At 40.4% G+C, this 18809-nt stretch overlaps 2 protein-coding genes and 1 pseudogene across 2 annotated transcripts; 2 read left to right on the top strand and 1 right to left on the bottom strand.

Annotated features, from left to right (window-relative positions):
- Positions 1-643: 643 nt before the first annotated feature.
- LOC100843427 lies at positions 644-4832 on the top strand (annotated as a pseudogene).
- A 1079-nt stretch (positions 4833-5911) lies between these two features.
- LOC100827535 (TBC1 domain family member 13) lies at positions 5912-10977 on the bottom strand. Its single transcript, XM_003579539.4, has 9 exons — positions 10565-10977; positions 10379-10471; positions 8194-8298; positions 7407-7556; positions 7098-7196; positions 6890-7018; positions 6563-6742; positions 6355-6471; positions 5912-6278 (listed from the first exon to the last, which is right to left on the bottom strand). The coding sequence occupies exons 1-9, from the start codon at positions 10859-10861 to the stop codon at positions 6114-6116; spliced, it is 1335 nt and encodes a 444-aa protein (XP_003579587.1). The 5' UTR covers positions 10862-10977; the 3' UTR covers positions 5912-6113.
- Positions 10978-11951: 974 nt separating this feature from the next.
- LOC100827227 (ER lumen protein-retaining receptor) lies at positions 11952-16922 on the top strand. The gene is made up of 6 exons (XM_003579538.4): positions 11952-12228; positions 13534-13799; positions 13890-14005; positions 16230-16303; positions 16394-16457; positions 16570-16922. Exons 1-6 carry the CDS (start codon positions 12138-12140, stop codon positions 16604-16606), a joined length of 648 nt encoding a protein of 215 aa, XP_003579586.1. The 5' UTR covers positions 11952-12137; the 3' UTR covers positions 16607-16922.
- Positions 16923-18809: the final 1887 nt, after the last annotated feature.

Below are 18809 nucleotides of genomic sequence, written 5' to 3'. Positions count from 1 at the left end.
GATGTGAGTTTCTTTTTTACAGTACCTTCATGATGCAAGTTTAATAGTACTCCCTCCGTTCAGTATTAAGTGTTGCAATTTTGTCTAGATATGCATGTATCTAAACGCATTTTAATGTGTTGGTACATTCGTATCTAGACAAAATTACGATACTTAATATCTGACGGAGAGAGTATAAGTTTTGTAGTCTATGCAATATATTTGAAGAAAACAATACAAATGCAGACGACAAAACACGCGTACACTCACCCTTGCAGATCCATGTAAGTTGAAGCGCATGCCATGGGAAATTTGCAAACAGGACCGTATATTTCTCTATCTTGGTCATGCTTCAAGTTTTAACTGATATGTTGGCCACTTGGCCATTTTTATCTCTCACAGACCATCTTTGATTATGGAGTTAAATATTGTGTTTTTTATGGGTTCGCCTACGGCTTAGTTGAACGAGAAACACAAATTCTCAATCGACCGATCATGTGCGTCCAAAGTACTAATTGTACGGCCGAGAAGGCGCCGACCGAGAAAACCACAGTCTCAAAAATGATCGTACGGTCGAGAACACGATATCAGTCGGCTGAGCCCAAGCAAAACCGTTTTCTTACTAAGATGCTCGTTTCCTTTCAGTTCTTGGAACAATGGTGTATTGCACTCAAATTTCTATACGGAGTACCAGTTTTTGCCCCCTGCTTGTTGTTTGCATTTTTTGTCTAATTCGAGTTGTTTTCCTCTACATGACTACATCGGCGCAACACTTTCTCAATCGCCTCAGGCCTTCCCTCTTGTTCGTCGATCTGGAGTTCTTCCTCCGGCCGGTGTCGACCCGCCGTCTCCCAACTTTGTAGCGGCAGCGCTTCTTCCCCATCTCGCCGCCAGTGGAGCTCCGTGCCTCCGTCCCCCTCCAATCCCTTCGCCTTCACCTATTATTAACGTGGATCCGTGAGTGCGCCCCTCGCTGTTTAGCTCCTCCACCCCCAGCGGCGGCACCGGCCGGGAAGTGAACATGAGGTACTGTGTTCCTGATAATTTCGTACAGTATGAGCGCTTTCAGTTAGTTTCTACACATTGTTTTTTGGGGTATCTGTCGTTCTAAGCCGAAAACCCATTGTACTGTTGTATATAAGTATAACCGACCCCAAATGTGGTTGATCTCTTTATCATTTTGTACTCGTTTGTTTTATGCAATGAGCATAGCCAAATCTCATGCACTGATACTGTTTTCTTTGAGACGAGACATTCATTGTTTCAATGCGGTCCATGCAGTACTAGTGTGGATTGTTAGTGGACAGATTAGTTTTTCCCGTACGCCCGTTTCAATTGTTTGAATTGTTCAGTTCTCATGAGTACCTCCCAGGTTATTGTAGCCACATGATTTGAGCTAATATGTTCATCGATCGACTCTCCAGTTTGTTTCTCTGGAAAGGTGCCACTGTACTTTCTCTCAATTTTTTTCTTTGTGCATGTTGGAGCTTCTTCAGTTAGTATGAAGAATGCTAGGAATCCATAAATATGGCACTGTTCATTATAGTGGGGTTTCAGTTTATGGTGTAGTCACAATCCCAAGTGCAATATACAGTGTGGATGCTACTAGAGCACTGAGCACTTCCTTGATTTCCTATTTTATGTTGCTCCAAAGAAATTATCCTAGGGGCAAGTTTACATGCATAAAGCATTAATCTTTGATAGATATTGTGAAATCGGTAGTAGTATGTAGAATCCTAATTAATAACTTTGTGTTTCCGCAGATGGTAATGGGCTCTTAACTACCATTTTGGCGCACTATACTTCCTTTTTTCCTATGGCCAACCTATCGTATTCATAGGTACATCTGTGGACTCACAAGTGTAGCTGAGATGAAAGGCTTGAACTTTGGACCAAACCTCGTACTCAGCTTATTCTGCAAAATGCTAACGGTTTGGAGGTTTGACCCATTGCTTAGCTTGCTTTTTCTTCAAAAAGAAGCTAAGTAATAGATAGTTCTGCGTCCAGGCATAAAGGCTCAAGCAATTCATGTACACTGTTTTGCGCACCTTTAACTAAAGTTTACGGCACTTAATGTACTAATGTAGGATTGCAAAGCAGAGATCAGGTGAGGGCAATCGCGACCTTAAAATGCATTATGCAGATTTGTGCGGCACTCTCTTTATCAATTGGCTGAACTTACGATGGGATCATGGGAATGCTCATTGGAATACAGGGAACCACTATTATTGGTCTACACCCTGCAGCTATTATGGACAAGCAATCTAGGGCACCCAACTTATTCAGAATTTATCACCATATGTGCTAGCATATGCAATCTAGGGCACCCAGCTTATTTAGAATTTACCACTGTATGTGCTTACATATGGAAATCCTTTTTTTCTTGGACCTGAATAAGTAGCAGTGTTGCTTTTCCTACAAGCGTTAATGCGTAATGGAACGAGGGCAATTTTTTCACACTATTCTGTGTGTTAGACAAATTATTTTTGGGACACTAGTGATCTATATGCAATGGTATTTGCTCGCAAGATTTTTTACTCTTTTGTACTGTTCTCTTCAGTCTATGAGAACTTAGCAAATTTCTTTCTGGAATGTGATGAAAAAATTGTTGTAGACGAAATAAGCCATGCTCCAAGTTGAGATAGGCAAACCAGTTTTTTTAATGAAAAGGTTCAAGAAATGAATTGTAGCTTGAGGCAGCAATTCAGCATACTAATACCCTGTTAAGCTTAATCGAGCTAAGATTGCTTTGGCCTTACTGCCTTAGTCTGGTACACTAGATTGGTCATGCAAGACGGCCAATTGGCATTCCAAAATGCTTGCTTGATACTTCAGTACTTTAGTCGCTTTTCATAGTACCTTACAGTTTTGATGTCATTTATTTATAAGGCAGATGATTCTATTTTAGACTAAGGACATTAGTGCTAACATTTACCTTTTATTGTTTCAGGATCTTATATTTAACTAGTTGGCCGCAGTGATACAGAGCACATTGCCCTTTGCCATGGCCAGTGAAGAGGATGTGAAACAGCGGCTGATTATTGAAGCACGTGCAAGGAATATTAGCCACAATGTTAGGTGCACTGAGTGTGGCAGCCAGTCTATTGAAGATTCACAGGCTGATGTGGCAATTCTGCTCAGAAAGGTACATTTTCGTTCTATATAGTAGCTCTGAGTGGTTAAGTTAGCTGTCAACAACTCAACATTTCGGTAGGAGAACTGTTACTGTTGATCAAAGCAAGCTATCAGATTTTCTGATGTATGTCTTTTTTCATCTTTCCACAGCATGCAACATTTGCTTTGTTCATCCTATGGTCTAAACCAAAAGTAAAACTGATTTTTGAAATTGCATTTAGCTGCGGTGCCATTTGCACTTGAAAGTGAAACTTGTAGTGATGAATAATGATGGAAAATAAAAGTTGTTTCTATGTTCCATTTGATTCAAAATGGATTGGCCATTTTGTTAGAAGTCAAGATTTTTACTGGCACCCAATGTTTGTTTAGAAGGGCATTCTCGATTGAAACTTCATATGAAGACTGCAATATGCTGCTTTTCTATACTAGATGCATCTTTTATTTACTTGATTTGTTTTTCTCTTAAAAAATTTGTACTAGCATATCTTCTATGTTTTCTTAAATTTAACAATACCTTTTTGTGTCTGCCAGAACAATGCGGTCTGGTGCACAAGTATGTACCATGTGCTACGTCTAGTATAACTGATCTCTATACATGTACTCAATATAATGCCGGCATAGACAAATGGTCTTGTTGATTTGTAACGCCAGGCAATCAGTGCCAATGTCATTAGAAACTTTATTACCGATTATTTAGTACTCTGATATGGATTTTGCAGCTAATTCATTATGAAGTAAGAGCTGGAAAGAGTGATAAGGAGATATACAAAAAACTAGAAGACGACTTTGGAGAAAAAGTTCTATATGCCCCTAAATTTGATATTCAAACTGCAGGATTATGGTTATCACCGGTAAGCCTCGAAAATGATTGAGCATGCTGCCCATATTTGTAGTTGTCTTTACGCTGTTGTAATATGTTCCTTTCATCTGGTTTCCTGAAAGTTGTTAAATAGACCAGGAAGAAACACCACCCTGACTTGTTAACAAGTGTGTGAGTCCTTGAACCCACGGACAATCCCATTGCTATCTGGGAGACTTCTCTTTTTCTACAAATAAAATGTCTTCATAGAAAGCAACATCATATGAACCTCCTTGGCATATAATCTATTTGATTAATGCACACCTTGTGTCTCTTGGTGAACTCAAGCATATCCATCATGACAAACTTTTGCAGCAAGATGCTTGTTTATTGAATCTTGAGCAGCATAACATAATTGCCGAGGCTACGCTTTCATAACATTAAGATATTTGGCAATGTGGAGATGTGGAAGCTCAGTGTTTCAATTTCCAAAGAAGCTAATGAATTATCGAGCATTCCAGCTGGCTTCTTGCTTTAGATCAACTTAGTCTCCTAAATAGACAGCAATACTTTATGACCGAGAAGCTTTGGTGAAACATGTTAGAATGAACACTTCAGAGATCTCAGGAACTGTTTTCCTTATGTGCTTAACCTTTGTTTGAATCATGATGTTTTTGCTATATACCGAAATAGAACATTTCCTGTAGGACGGTTTAATCTAGTAAACTTTGTAGGTCATTGTGGGTGGCGTAGCAGCTGGCATCTGGGCTCTCCAAAAACACAGGCAAAGGACTAACACCCACATTATGGCACTTAACCTCGTCCGAGGGGTCCCACTGACTCCAGGAGAGAGGGACACGATTTTGACATCCTTATACCGCCTCTGCCAACAAGGCGGTGGTGGTGGCCTAGCAAGTGATGTTCATGTGCTTAGCATGCAAGACAAGACTGATGAAGCTTTTAGTGCAGGAACCAGATGGGATTTTCGATTGTTGAGAGTTTTTGGAAGAATGTGAAGCTGCCAAGAGAAAGGGTGCAATATAAATTTCTTTATGCTATATACATTCCCAAATACCCCAACTCTTCACCAATTTATAAGCACACTGGTGGTCGAGCCGTACTCGCTTTGAACTTGTCTTAGCGGGGTTTCACCATATTCCAACTTGCCCATGAACTCCCTATAGAGCCAACTATTGTTATAAGAAATCCGATCCAAAACCTCTTTGCGAGCCTGAGCGTCATCCGATGGATATTGTTAGCGCAAACCGGCGAGCACCTGCGCCTCTCTGATTTGGGCCCTTTTGGACCAATATTGTGGAGGAAGCATTTCTCCTACGTTAGATCCTTTCATGAGAGAACAATGTTTCGTATAGTGGTTATATTTATTATCTCACATACGATTTAGCACCTCCGATCCAAAATAAGTGTCGCATCTTTGCATTAGGCTTGAACTAGGCTTAGTTCAAACTGAGACACTTATTTTGGATCAGAGGGAGTACTTTTCTAGCATCCCAGGTGTGTATTATATTTCTTGATACAATTTGTAAAGTTACCTTTTTCATGCATTGACACCTTTGCTCAACTTTCACAAGATAACCCAAATAATCTATGTCTTGCATGTTCATAATACAGTTAACAAATGAATGAGCATGGAAGGTTGATTTTCATTTTTTTGTCAATTCATGCTGTTTCCAAAGCAACTAACATTCCTACTATTTAAACGATTTTCGGAACCTATGTACCAGTACATCCTTTATTTTGCAAAATTAAAAAAATCTGGGTAATCTGGAAAATTCACTAAAATTTTAGTTTCACTGCTGTCTGTACAAGATGGTCAAAAGAGAAAGGAATAAATATCTAGACAACAAAATTCATCCAAATAAACGCACATCAACTGTCAAATAGAGCAATTTTGTTTGGACTTCTTTAAATGCGATTTTGTGGCACCAAATCAATGGGGCCTGGTGCCAAAAGATAATACGTATGAGGTAGAGCATATAACTCACAAAATAACAACTAGTCAAAAGAAGCAGCAAGCTCCAAGAGGCATATATTACAGGAGAATCAAAGGCTCAAATTAACTACCCCACCACATAGGTATATGGATGTTCATTTACAGATGTAATGTATCATATCTGGACAACAAACTATCATAAAAATAAAACACTGGAAACAGAAGGAAGCAAGGTAATTAAATCAATCAGTAGGGAACTAGCCCTCGCAGCTTATTAGCAATATGCAATAAGTGGTCGATATTTGTGGGTGGGTAATTCTGGAGAAGCTTGAGGTTTGCAGTGAAGTCGCCAGCCAAGAGCCGCCTCCGAACAAGAATTAGCATTGCACAGCAGATTCGTAACAATGTCGCCTGCACTCAAACAAGAGTTTGAAATAGTGCGCTTCAAAATATGCATCAAAAGAAACCAGAAATGGCAGTTCTTAACCTGAGGTCCCTCTGGGTCACCTAATAGTGCATCCCATATGTGGATGCAGTCACGGAACTTGAATTCCTGTGTCAATAGCAAGGTGATCCATCTGAATGCATAGAACTGTGGGTTAACCTGGAATTGAGAGAGCAGAGTCACAATGGGAGCAAACGAATATATAACCATATACCTCTAAGCAATTAAAAAGAGTTATTTAGATTCATACCTTGGTTACAACCTCTAAATGCCGCCAGAGCTCTTCATCATGCCTTTTCAGAAGCTGGGATAGTTTACTGATTGTGGAGCGTATACCGACAACACTGTTGTCAAGCTGCTTACAAAAATTATCTCGAAATCCACTAAGCACCTCAACAAAGCAGAAAAAAGCATCTGACTCTGCCGAAACCTGTTCATACAAAAGAAAATGAGTGTGAGGTCATCATGAAGAACTCTCAAGGTCAGAAAATAGCACTCAATCTTACTGTGGTCAGTTTGTTTCACCAGCACAAAAACTAAAGTTTTCAATTCCAAAGCAAATAGTGACAGAACTTACAGCATTACTTTGGTCTGGATCATTCTTGAAAACATAGTAGAGAGGTGCCAAAACTTCATTCATTCCTTGTACATATCTTATACCCGGATTTAATTTTGCAAAGATATTAAGTATACGCTTTAGTGACTCCTAGAAAAAATACATTCACAATTAGACTAACAGAAAATACAAGTAAAAAGTGGCATCGTGTCAGATAATAAATGCCTACCTGATTAGACATGGCATCAGAACAATCCCCATTGAAAAACTGCATCTCAGGATGGGTACGCTTAACATCTCTATCAATCTGCTCTACAATTTCAGATTCCTGATGTATATTGGATAATATGTGTGTCTTAGTAGCTCAATAACTAAAATAACACAACAATTAACTAACCAGCAGATTGCAAAGGAAGTTCTCTCGCGACAGAAGAAGTTGCAGTTTGCAACATTAAATCAAACTAATATGTATCCATAATGTACATGATATAGCAAACAGCTAACAAGTACACTAGTTTTAATTTTATGAAAATATTACCTGGAAGTGTTGGTTCCAAACGCTAGTTTTCCCAAGGCTTAGAGGGTGTTCATCCTGGACAATCTCTGCCCTTGGGAGAAACCCCGTTCCTTCAGCATTATGTTCCTTCCTTTTCGGAGTAGTCATTTCCATTCTTCGGGTAACTTCTGACTGAGCAGAACCAAAAATATTATTGTGCAGGTTTGTTAAAAATAGAAAATTAACCAACACAGAGTAGGTAAATTAACAAATAATATATACCACAGTAAACCCTAGTTTGTAGCCATATCCATATCATCTAAATTATATGTCATTTTAGCTCCATGCACACAGAACTAAGTTAATGCCTTGGTTTGCCCATAAAGCCATATTACTTGTATTTGTATACCCATCTGTCCACACCAGTATGAATCAGCAACAAGTTCCGGCATTTGTGGGAAGTGTCATCTCAAAAGACAAAAATGTTAACCACTTTGTAGGCAAAAATAATTTGCTAAAATATCATCTGTTGCAGTCAGCACTATAGGTAGGAAGGAAAACTTGTAGCAGCTGGCAGGACCGCAGGAGGTAGTTGTCTGTCAGCCTAACACTAAAGGCAACAAAATCACAAGATATTAAAGGAATACTTTTAATGAGCATGATTGATTTGGACAAATTTTGAATGGATCACCAATACTGGAGCTTTCCTCAGGGAAGGAAAACGCCATTCCTGATCGATGATACTTGGTATTTCTATTTTAAACTCATAATTAGCCCCATGCATCTACAGTGGTAAGAACTCACAACACCATATGTATTAAGAACTTACAGGATTAACCAGAAGCTCATCTTTGAAAGCACTGTATTGGGACCGCTTTTTCTCCAATTCATATGCCCACAGTGCACGATCCGTTGGCAAGTACCCCAAGAGAAGCTGCTAACTATCAGAAAAGTCAAATAAATTCGTAACATAGTAAACAAGAAAGAAAAATACCACACAACCAATTTAAAACAATGCGTGCCTATATCAATTTACCTAAAAACACTTCCAGTTTGTTCAGCAGTCTATTTTATTTTGGTTTATGGGGATACCTACAAAAGCTTGATTTTTTACACTTGAGTACTTTGCATGAAAAGTTTATTCATGACACATATCACTACTCTCAGAATCTAGAATATCCAATTATAGTTTGTATGATTGTGTTGAATCACTAGGTTCCGATATATCATGACAGATGACACTGCCAACAAAGGCCTCTTCCCTTCAAGTATTAGGTTTAGAAAATAATTACCAGTTACCAGATTCGTCGTTCGCTCTATTCGTAATCCGGGTTCAATGAGGGGTATACATCTCTGATTTGCGAATCAATAACTGATCTGTGAATGTGATAATTCTGATTCGGTCACCAGTAAATGCAAGACCCATCGCCTTCTTCATAATTAACTACAGGCAACTAATTCTAAAATAAAAACTGATTCAAAATATTTGGTGGAAAATATCAAGACTGGGGCCCACATGTCAAGAGGGTCGTTAATCTTCTATATCTAAGTAGGAAAATCCCACTACTTGACTTCTCTCATGCATCACATCATTAATTTGTTCACACCTATTTAGTAGGAACTCATATTTTTTTACACATGCATGCTACTTCCATCAAGCTATCTCCACTAAGTGAAGAATCTATCATACAATCTCATTATCTGTTTTAAATTTGAAATACTCTTTCGTTGCTACTCAATTTCACTCATTTATTTTAACTAAAAGATTCCGCAACAACGTGCGGGGCATCATCTAGAATTCTAGATCCCCCAATCCAATGTCCCATGACCTGACCCCATTGTCTTCTCCAAAAAATTCCCCACGGCAAGTCTCCTCTGAAAATCCCCACAACTCGTCTTCTCCCAAATCTAAATCCCACACATTCACAAGCTTTTGTCCTTCATGATCCCAAATGCCAGGGCTCAGGAGGAGTAGAGTGTCCCCAGCATGCATCCCTGTGGTACCGGCCACCAGAACTTCACCTGAGTTAGGGTGTGATTATGTGTCTTACCAGCACACTATTGAACTAATTCATTGCAAACTCACAATCTTGACTTAATTCATGTCGAACTAACAAATATTTGTCTAGCTATGTCCCATGGGTAGAACTAAAGCTGAAATGTGTAAAATTTTGAATCAATTCATATCTTCTCATTCTAGCGACCATATGGTGATGTGCCTTCACTTTCTGTAGAATATTAGTTATGGGGGTTATTGCCACAAAGTTTAGTAGTTCACTATTACTATTACTGTATCTGCTAGTAGCATGTAGTCAATCCATGTATAAACAAATGCTTACCTATCTACCTTTTATGCTCGAAGAGATGCATCGTGACTCATGAGAATACAGTTATCATGTTCACACTTCAAAAAATTGGCTTTTTGCAGGAACAAGATTTCAAGTAATTCTAACGATATAAGCTGGTGTTGGGGTTTATTTTCACCAAGTATCAAAACAATCTATTGCTGGGGGCAACTTGAGAGATTTTGTCCAGCTTTGTCCATCAAATAACTAATATGGTAGATGCACACAGGCATAAATACCCATTTTCAATTACTAACGCCGACTCTTTGATGCTTGTGTACTCCCACGGTTACTCACTATATTCATACGCTAGTACTAGCACACAACTCAGATCAATCTTACTGTCGTGAACTACTAGCAAGTTTTATATGATCTAGTTCAGCAAAAATACCTTGGGAAGAATGACAAGGAACTCTGTAGGACAAAATGGAAGATTAGTGCATGTGCACGGTCAGATGCCGTGCTAGCCTACCATATATAAAACCAGTGGAGCTCATACAAGCTCATCATAACAAGGATCAGGGCAGCACAATGCAACTCTGCTAATGCCATATCTCTAGCATGTGGGTGAGAACAAACACTCGAACGTGTCCAGACAACAAGAAGCACAAACACATGGCATTGTACGGTAAAAAGAATGATACGAAGGAGACGGGATAATTCCCAGACCTTCCAGACGACAGGCCGCACGCCCGCATCATCGGGCACGCCCTGGCACGCCAGCCTCCGCAGCTCCGCCAGATCCACCACCTTCCTTTCTAGCTACACGCACCGAAACACAAACGAACAAACAAGTGAGAAACCAAAACCAAAACCAACAACGAAGTGTGGCCGTGACGAGGTGGCCGTACTGACCGCGGCTTTGAACTCTGCGACGAGGTGTGGCCGTGTGGAGGTGGCCGCGCCCTCGTCGCCGCTGTCGGAGCCGGAGTTGGAGCAGGGGCCGCTCTGCCGGGACGGTTGAGCAGGGGCCGGCGGGGCCGGATCGCGGGGCGGCTTGGGAGGGGGAGGCGGGGGAGGGGAAGGGGCGCGGGGAGGGGAGCGGTGGCGCGGGGTAGGGGGAGGAGTGGACCAGATCGGACTGTTGAGCCAATCGGGGACTTCCTTCTGCCTGGGTGTCGGCGTCGGGTTGGGGTTCGCGCCGTCGGCCATGGCTGCTGATGCCGGAGGAGGCGTTGGCGGCGATGGGGTTTAGAGTTGAGGAATGGGGGAGGGAGGAGAGGGGAAGCGGGTTGTTGTCTCGGGATCGGAGAGTGGGTTGGACTTGGACCGGTCGGTGCCTCAGGTTTTTGCTTCTCTCCTCTTCACCTTCTTCGATACCGTAAAAAAAGAAAAAGAAAAAAAACTGATAAAAATAATAAAAGCAAAGATAGAAACTTCAGCAAAAATATACTCCCTCCAATTCTAAATTGTTATTGAAATATTAAATATATCTAGGCGTATTTTAAGAATAAATATATTCTATTTGGACAAATGTGTATCTAAGCCAAGCTTTCAAATTAATAATATTTTGCAGGGCACATTACTGCTACTATTATGAATTATACTGACAATTGGGTGAAGACGCATCAAAACCTATGACCGAAATCATTTAATTAGTACGACTAGAAGTTGCTGGAAGTGACAACCATACTTACTTAATATACGGGTCCTCTCGTAAAGTAGTATTCCTGACCCCATGTATTAATTAATAATGTGGTCAAACATTGGACCATATCAATACCTTTGAGAAATCAAAATTGTATTTTTAGGTGGTTAGAATATACAGTATCACATGAAGAAGCGAGGTATGTTTTAAATGGATGAAACAAGATGAACCAAAATTATGCCCTGTATGTCAAAATGCAGTCACTGGGACCATCTTTCGTCGTGTTGACCCAACGAAAGAGGTTCTTTATTATTCTTGAAGAAAATTCCACGCAATACTTGGAACTGCTGAATGGGATCTCGCTACGGCTTTGCTCATATTTTGTTCTTTCTTACAATCGAATAAAATTTGAAAATTCTAGTAAATAAAATTGAAATCTTAGCAAAACTGAAATGGAAAGTCAATGCTGTTCTTCAGAATTTGTCGATATTTTATTTACTGTTCTTTTTTTCACAGCTATATTCTATTCTGATTTCACAAAAAGTTCTCTTCGGTTTCGTTAAATTTTAGCAATTCCTTCAAAAAATTTTTTAGCAATTCGTGCACGTCGTGAGATCGGTCACCTTGTCCAGAGAATTCCTTTTCCCTCTTTCCCTAGCCTTCCCACGCCACGTGCGCGGCGGGGAGAATCGCATTTCACGGCTCAACGCTCCACAGGCCAATTACCCGAGACAGCGCCTCGCTCGCGCCCCACGCCGACGGCGACTGGAGGGAGGGACGAGGCGGTGGTCGTCGCCGTGGTCACCCTCGTGATCCGACGGGCCCAGATCTTCCGGCAAGATGAACGCCTTCAGGCTCGCCGGGGACATGACGCACCTCATGAGCGTCCTGGTCCTCCTGCTCAAGATCCACACCATCAAGTCCTGCGCCGGTGAGAACCCACAGCCCCTTGCACCACCTCTCCACATTTCTTCAAGACTTGTTAAGATTTTGTCCCCTCCGAATCACGGTTGGGTCGTTGCCAGCTCAAGAACAAGTTTGCTGTCTTGTTGGGCAGCTTGTTCTGATTTAGCTCAGGATCTTGGGGAGTATGGCGCAGGAAATGCTGTTTTGTGAGGCCAAATCTTGGTGGTTTTTGGATGGATACTGAGGTTCTAGATCTTTTTCTTGTCGGGGAATTTGAGGGATTGGGGCAGTATTGGCCACGGAGTGCAATTGGATGGTTAGGCAGGTTCGATGTGTGTGGAGTTTGGAGGAATTGTGAGATACAGAGTAGTAGTTTTTTTTGCTTCAGGTACAGTCTTAGCATTGCAGGGAAACCTACGTTGTCTGAAGATTTCATCCTGTAAATCGATTGTGGTTGAGATTAGAACTTGGTTGGCTTGACCATTGGAGGGAAATATTGTGTTTAGCCTTCTATCCTCCTAATCATCCTTTGGAGGCTTTGGAAATCAAGGAATGCTAAGGTGTTCTCTAATGAAGACGTATCAAATCATCAAGCCCTCGTTTTCATGAAAAATGATTTAGCCCTTTGGACCTTCAGAATCAAGAAAAATGAAGCAAAAATAGCAGCCGGTCTGTGGCGTGACTATTTTTTCCCCCATTTGTAAAACTCTTGCTTTGAAGTAAATTATTCAGGTGGGGAAATCCCCCCCCCCCTCCCCCCTCCCCCCTCCCCTCCCCCGCGTTTTCGAAGGATTATGTGCATGGGAAATTTTCATGTCTCGATTCTTCCATAGTCATTACTCTTTGTTTTCAGCTAGTCTAACTTTCTGGATATGCTTGGGAATTTGAAAAGCCCTGTTTATAATAAATTGTCCAGCGTAAAACATTTTTTCTAGGTACTTACAGATTTACTCACTTGTCAGAGTCAGACACCATTTAACTCCCTGTAGTTTATGGCAGACATGTTTGTAGTTCGTATGCATGAGAATCATATGCTCACAATTACTGCAAATGTTGTACTGCTTTTGAAACATTATATTATATTAGTGGTAACTGGATGAGTGCCCAAACAGTTTAAAAGGTATATTCTTTGTGCAGCATGTTCAATAGCTTTAATGTTTTGTTGGCCCAGACTCCTGAAAATGAACTGGTACATTTCAAGTAGGTGATAGCTGTACTTAGTACAGATAATTTATTTTTCTTCTATCACTCTGTGTTGATTGTTTTGAACATTTATTATACAAGAAGTGTTATGAGCTCAATTTTTTCTCTGGCTTTCTTCTCGTTGTAGGTGTTTCCTTGAAGACACAAGAGTTATATGCTCTTGTTTTCGCTACTCGCTACTTGGATATGTTCACAGACTTCATATCCCTGTACAATACGGTCATGAAGCTGATTTTCCTGGGTAGCTCATTCTCAATTGTTTGGTATATAAGACGCCACAAAATGGTCCGTAGATCATATGATAAGGATCATGACACATTCCGACATCAGTTTATTGTTCTACCATGTCTTCTCTTGGCCTTGCTTATACATGAGAAGTTTACATTCAAGGAGGTATTTTATCAAACTAGCTGTCTACATTGTTCATTTATCCTTTCATTTCATACTTATATAAATAATGGTGTTTTTTTTTATCTTAATTAGGTGATGTGGACATTTTCCATTTATGTAGAAGCTGTTGCAATTCTTCCTCAACTTGTACTACTTCAGCGTACTAAAAACATTGATAATTTAACTGGGCAATACGTTTTCTTCCTAGGGTAAGCCATTTTCTTTTGTTGGAAACAACAGCTTATGTAGCTTGGTTCATAGGAAGTGGATTTCTTTCTCCAAAGTGGTTATAACCAAATTTGTTATGTTTGCCCTTAGTAGTAATATCTGTGATGTGGGAGGCTGGGAGGTATCCCACCGTATGGTTTGTAATGTATACAATGTTTCATCCAGATTACATATGCTGAACACTTGGTCCTCTTAACTTAATTCTTTCAGGTTCTAAGTTCATGTTCAAGCACTGAGCACTTTGCACTATTATTTTAGGATTTTTGTTTACCACTGTTTTCCTTGGATAAGATATAGCAGCAACACTAGATTACTTCTGAAAATATATAATGGTTTGCAATATTACGTGTTTGATTTGTCATCTATCTAAATCAGATGGTTTTGCATTGACCATCTTTAAGTATCGCTCTTATGGCACTGTTGTTAGTCAAGGAAGCACATGTGGCTGCTGTTTGAAGAAACAACATCACTGCAAAATCTTTGAAAAGTAACCATCATTTTATCAAATGGCACTATGGCTCTACCAAAGCAACAAATATTTTAGGCTCGTAGAGTATCATGTAAAGAACACTAGAAGCGGACAGAGTGCAAAACAATTTGTAAACTGAATTTCAGATCTTAACCAGCATATATTTCCTCAATTATCTAGAACAATTAGAAAACCATTTTTGGCCTTTTCTTTGTAACTGAGATTATCGTTTTTCAGTCGGCTTGGGTTTTTCTATCACCAAACTGGAAGACCAAACCAAAAGAATCCTTGAACTCCTATAAGCTGTAGCCCTCCCGTTCTGATTTAATGAGATATACATAATTTGTCTCCACTGCTCTAAGGGCATCTCCAGTAGTTGTAACTTGTAAGATAGTTGTTAGTAACTTTGCCATGTAGGATCTTTTGATGACGTGGAAGAGAATAAATGAGGAGAGAGAGCAAGGCTGTATGTAAATTAACCAGCAACCATGCACAACCTCCAAGGTGGAATGAGAAAGCAAACCTTTATATTTTCTAACCTCTTATTGGACAACTAACATATGCTCTGTTGGAGTGCTTGTGTGATGTATTATTGGTTGATGACATGGACAGTCTAACTCACAAGCTAACTGCTAACGTACAAATCGTTGAGATGCCCTAACCGTAGGGTCTACACAAAGGGACTCAGCTGCCTGTGCTCCCTGTTTTTGGTGTCTTTGTACCTCTCACTCCACTTTCCTGTCCAACAGCTTTTTCATCACGAAATGACTTCAGCAAGATGAAATAAACCTCTTGGTCATTGCAATTAAGTAGGAAAGTAGGTCTGTAACCCTAAAGTGATCGAAGATTCACGATGAATATTTTTTCTTTGCTTTCTAAGATTGATGGTTCATCCATGGAAGATCTGTTTGATGCGTGGTGTGATTCACCACTGGGAAAATGAGGATTTTTTAGCTATTTTTTTGTTACTAAATCACTTCCCACCTTGTTCATAATCTACCTTCAAGATTAACCCTCAGTCATGATGTCAAGTATATCACTTGCTCATTCAAGTAAACTAACGGACAGTTTCCTTTCTAACACTGTGTTTGGATGTAAGAATTGGAGCCTGGAATTGCCCATCCGGAATTTGAAGAGCCGAATTCCAGCGTTTGGATGTTCCTGGCATTCGCGTGCGGCAATCGAAACCAATTCCGAGTCTGCTCCCGCGCGCCTCCACTTACTTTCCCGCGATACCGAGGGGTTTCGCTCGGTTTTGCTTGGAACAACTAAATTCGAACAAACCAACAGACACAACTGATTTTTCATTATCCTACTTGGATTGGTTGCAACTGTAAATTAGGCTCAACAAGAATTGAAGTTCACTGAAAAACTTGAAACCGGCCTGTCACTGAATGATCATCCCTAGATAATACACAAGGTAAAGAGGAGCAATCTGCTCTCTTTGGTTGCTAACTTTCTACTGGGTTTCTCTGGCCCACTTTATGGATAGCATGCTAGTGCTGGGCACTTACTAGGAAAACAGTAGTTCTTGTTCTGACATCCACATTTGCTATATCCTTCTTAAACAAGTCCAGAAAGTTAATATATGCTGACAGTACAAAATTATGTGACGAGTCTAACCATTGTTTCCATAAGATATTATATGATTCTCCTTATAAACAATGATGTACTTTTCTGTTTTTGCTTGAGGGGAAACATGAGTATTTTCACTTATTCACTGTGTTATGCTGCAGTGCATACCGAGGATTGTACATCCTCAACTGGATCTACCGCTACTTCACTGAGCCACATTATGTACATTGGATAAGTATGACATCACACGATTGGTTAATGCTGTGTTTAGTTTATACACCATTGAAGAACATATATAACTTCTCCGATGTTGTTGCTTGAACAGCTTGGATAGCAGGATTCGTGCAGACATTGTTGTACGCGGATTTCTTCTATTATTACCTCAACAGGTAAACAGCTATTCTATTCCTAAACTGATTGTTGCCTTCATTACTGAATTTTCAGGTAACCATGTTGCATCACTCGTGCAAGCAATAATAATATCTATAACCAATCTTGCAGTTTGAAGAACAATGTGAAGCTCACTCTACCAGCTTGACAGCATGGCTTTGCTGGCCCTATCAGAAAGATCAAAAATATGTCCTTGGGATCAGGGAGGTGCAATGTGGAGGATTAAATTGCACTGGTCGAAAGTAACGTGCTCCGATGTCAGGAGAACAGACACTTATTTTCGGATTCGGAGATCTTTTGTAGAGAATCCACTGTACATTAAAATGGATAACATTAGCTCATTGGACAACGGAAGATGAGGTGATGAATAGTTGATATACATGGAATATTTGTAAACGTTGCAACTCCTTTTAAAAATGTTATGAACTCTCATTGCTAAAGTCTCCCCAAGGCTTTTTTTTGCAGGCTTTTGGCTCTGTCTTGTCTAACTCTAAGTCTTGTTGCACTGACTTGATGTTTGCACTAGCTCATAAAATTGCGGCTACTCAATGATTCGTTTCAGTTTAAAGAACAGCAATGTTGTATTCATGCCACTCCAAAATGCTCCATTTTGAAGTCCAAGAGAACTACTCGGTTCCATGAAGAGTAAAGTATGTTTTTAAGCCTTTGAGCCTGTAGGGAATTTTACTGTTTTCCGGTCATTAGTGACCTTAAGGACGTATACAAACAAGGATTGGTGACCTTAAGAACATATACAAATAAGTATCGCCCGCATTGCCATGGTCAAGCCTGGGATCGTTGCCAAGTGGGTTGGGTCCACCTTGCAAAGTGAAATGCCTGGGTCCACCTCGCGAAGTGAAATGCCTGGTTGACGCCTAACCCACTTCTCGGTCTATCTCCCTCCTCTCTTTTTCATCCCGTTGACTCCTAAGGTTTCACCTCCTTCTTGCGACAACAATGGAAAGCAACGAGGAATAGAGCAGCGGCCAAGCGACGGTCGCTGCAGAAAATAAAGAAGAAGGTAACGGCTCCCTTGCTTATCTATTTGTTGTTTTAAAATATTAGGACCGCGGTGGAAAATAAAGAAAAAGGTAATGAGTTTCTTGTATTGTTTCCCTATTCGTTCGTCTCCCCTATGTTCGTAAATTTCATGTACAGCTCGTTTGGCGTTTGGCAAAGTTGAATCATAATGTTGTCGGATCACATGAACCAAGTTACAAAGATGACGAAGTGACTCATAACCACACTACGTTTCTCCTTACCTGAGCTCATGCCATTTCATGGATAAAACCGCAGCATAACAGATATTTCGGCATTGTGCAATAGAAAATGCCCCGTAGATATGCCCTAGAGGCAATCATGTGATGATGACATTTCCTATGTTTTCGTGAGTCGATATTGTCCTTGACCATTGTCAATGATATATATCAACAAATATGTGATTTGGTTGTGAAACTGTGTATTGCATTATGCTATTTTATTGTTTCGTAGTCATTGAAGTTATGTGGACACATAACCCCATAGGCTTGTAATATCGTTCAGGGTGATTACTATGTTTCGCAAGTCATAGGCAAGGAGTTGGAAAATGTGAGTAGTATGCACTCGAGGATGGATCACCGACAAGGACAAGCCTGCACTGAGACAAAACGAGATGATTGTCATTTTTCAGTCTCAAGTACGATGTATTTGCTAGTCCAAGACCTGAGTTCCCTGCACATGCTTGGGATATGAATCATCTTACTTGAGGACTGTCAAACGCTACTATGTAACTGGGTAGTAATAAAGGTGGTTTTCAGGTTTGTTATGAAGCTAGTCATGATTGATCAAGATGGGATTTGCTCCTCCTACTCGGAGAGATATCTCCAAGCCCTCCCAAGTGATCAGATACTCGGAGGGATATCTCTGGGCCCTCTTGAGTGATGAGATTCGGAAAGCATGGTCATGCTACTTGGCTTAAGTGTTAACCTCATTGAAAATCTGTATCATGGGAAGATAGTCGAGCTATCCGCATGGATGAAACTACTCGTGTTTAGTTCGAGAGAGGCAAAAGGAATGATGCATATGACACATTGTATGGTTGTCAGTATAACTTTGTGGGCACTCGGGAGTCAGCACGTGTTGCTAGGTGCCGCTACCGACAATCAACTTAAGTTTGAGCACTCGTAGACAAGCAAGTGTTTCTCAAGGGCGAGTAGGGAGTTAGTCGGAGACACAGATGAGTGCTTGGGGGGGATTCAAAGTAATGTCCGAGTGGCGAACCTAAAAGGTCGCATGCTTAAAGGGTGGCAACCTGGTCAGATTGGATCCGAGTGGAATTGGGATAGAGTACTAATGTGCCTCAAGTGTTGAGC

This window comes from Brachypodium distachyon, chromosome 5 (assembly GCF_000005505.3).
Source record: "Brachypodium distachyon strain Bd21 chromosome 5, Brachypodium_distachyon_v3.0, whole genome shotgun sequence".
Taxonomy (NCBI): Eukaryota; Viridiplantae; Streptophyta; class Magnoliopsida; order Poales; family Poaceae; genus Brachypodium; species Brachypodium distachyon.
This window is presented reverse-complemented; position numbering and strand designations above follow the sequence as displayed.

What these genes read in the sequence shown, in the direction of transcription:
- LOC100827535 (XM_003579539.4), bottom strand. Translation starts at nt 10,861, where the DNA reads ATGGCCGACGGCGCGAACCCCAACCCGACGCCGACACCCAGGCAGAAG. An exon ending in CTGATGCCATGTCTAATCAG is followed by an intron (nt 7,019 to 7,097) that starts GTAGGCATTTAT and finishes TATTTTTTCTAG; the next exon opens with GAGTCACTAAAGCGTATACT. An exon ending in ATCCAGACCAAAGTAATGCT is followed by an intron (nt 6,743 to 6,889) that starts GTAAGTTCTGTC and finishes TTGTATGAACAG; the next exon opens with GTTTCGGCAGAGTCAGATGC.
- LOC100827227 (XM_003579538.4), top strand. Translation starts at nt 12,138, where the DNA reads ATGAACGCCTTCAGGCTCGCCGGGGACATGACGCACCTCATGAGCGTC. An exon ending in CAATACGTTTTCTTCCTAGG is followed by an intron (nt 14,006 to 16,229) that starts GTAAGCCATTTT and finishes GTTATGCTGCAG; the next exon opens with TGCATACCGAGGATTGTACA. An exon ending in ACATTATGTACATTGGATAA is followed by an intron (nt 16,304 to 16,393) that starts GTATGACATCAC and finishes TTGCTTGAACAG; the next exon opens with CTTGGATAGCAGGATTCGTG.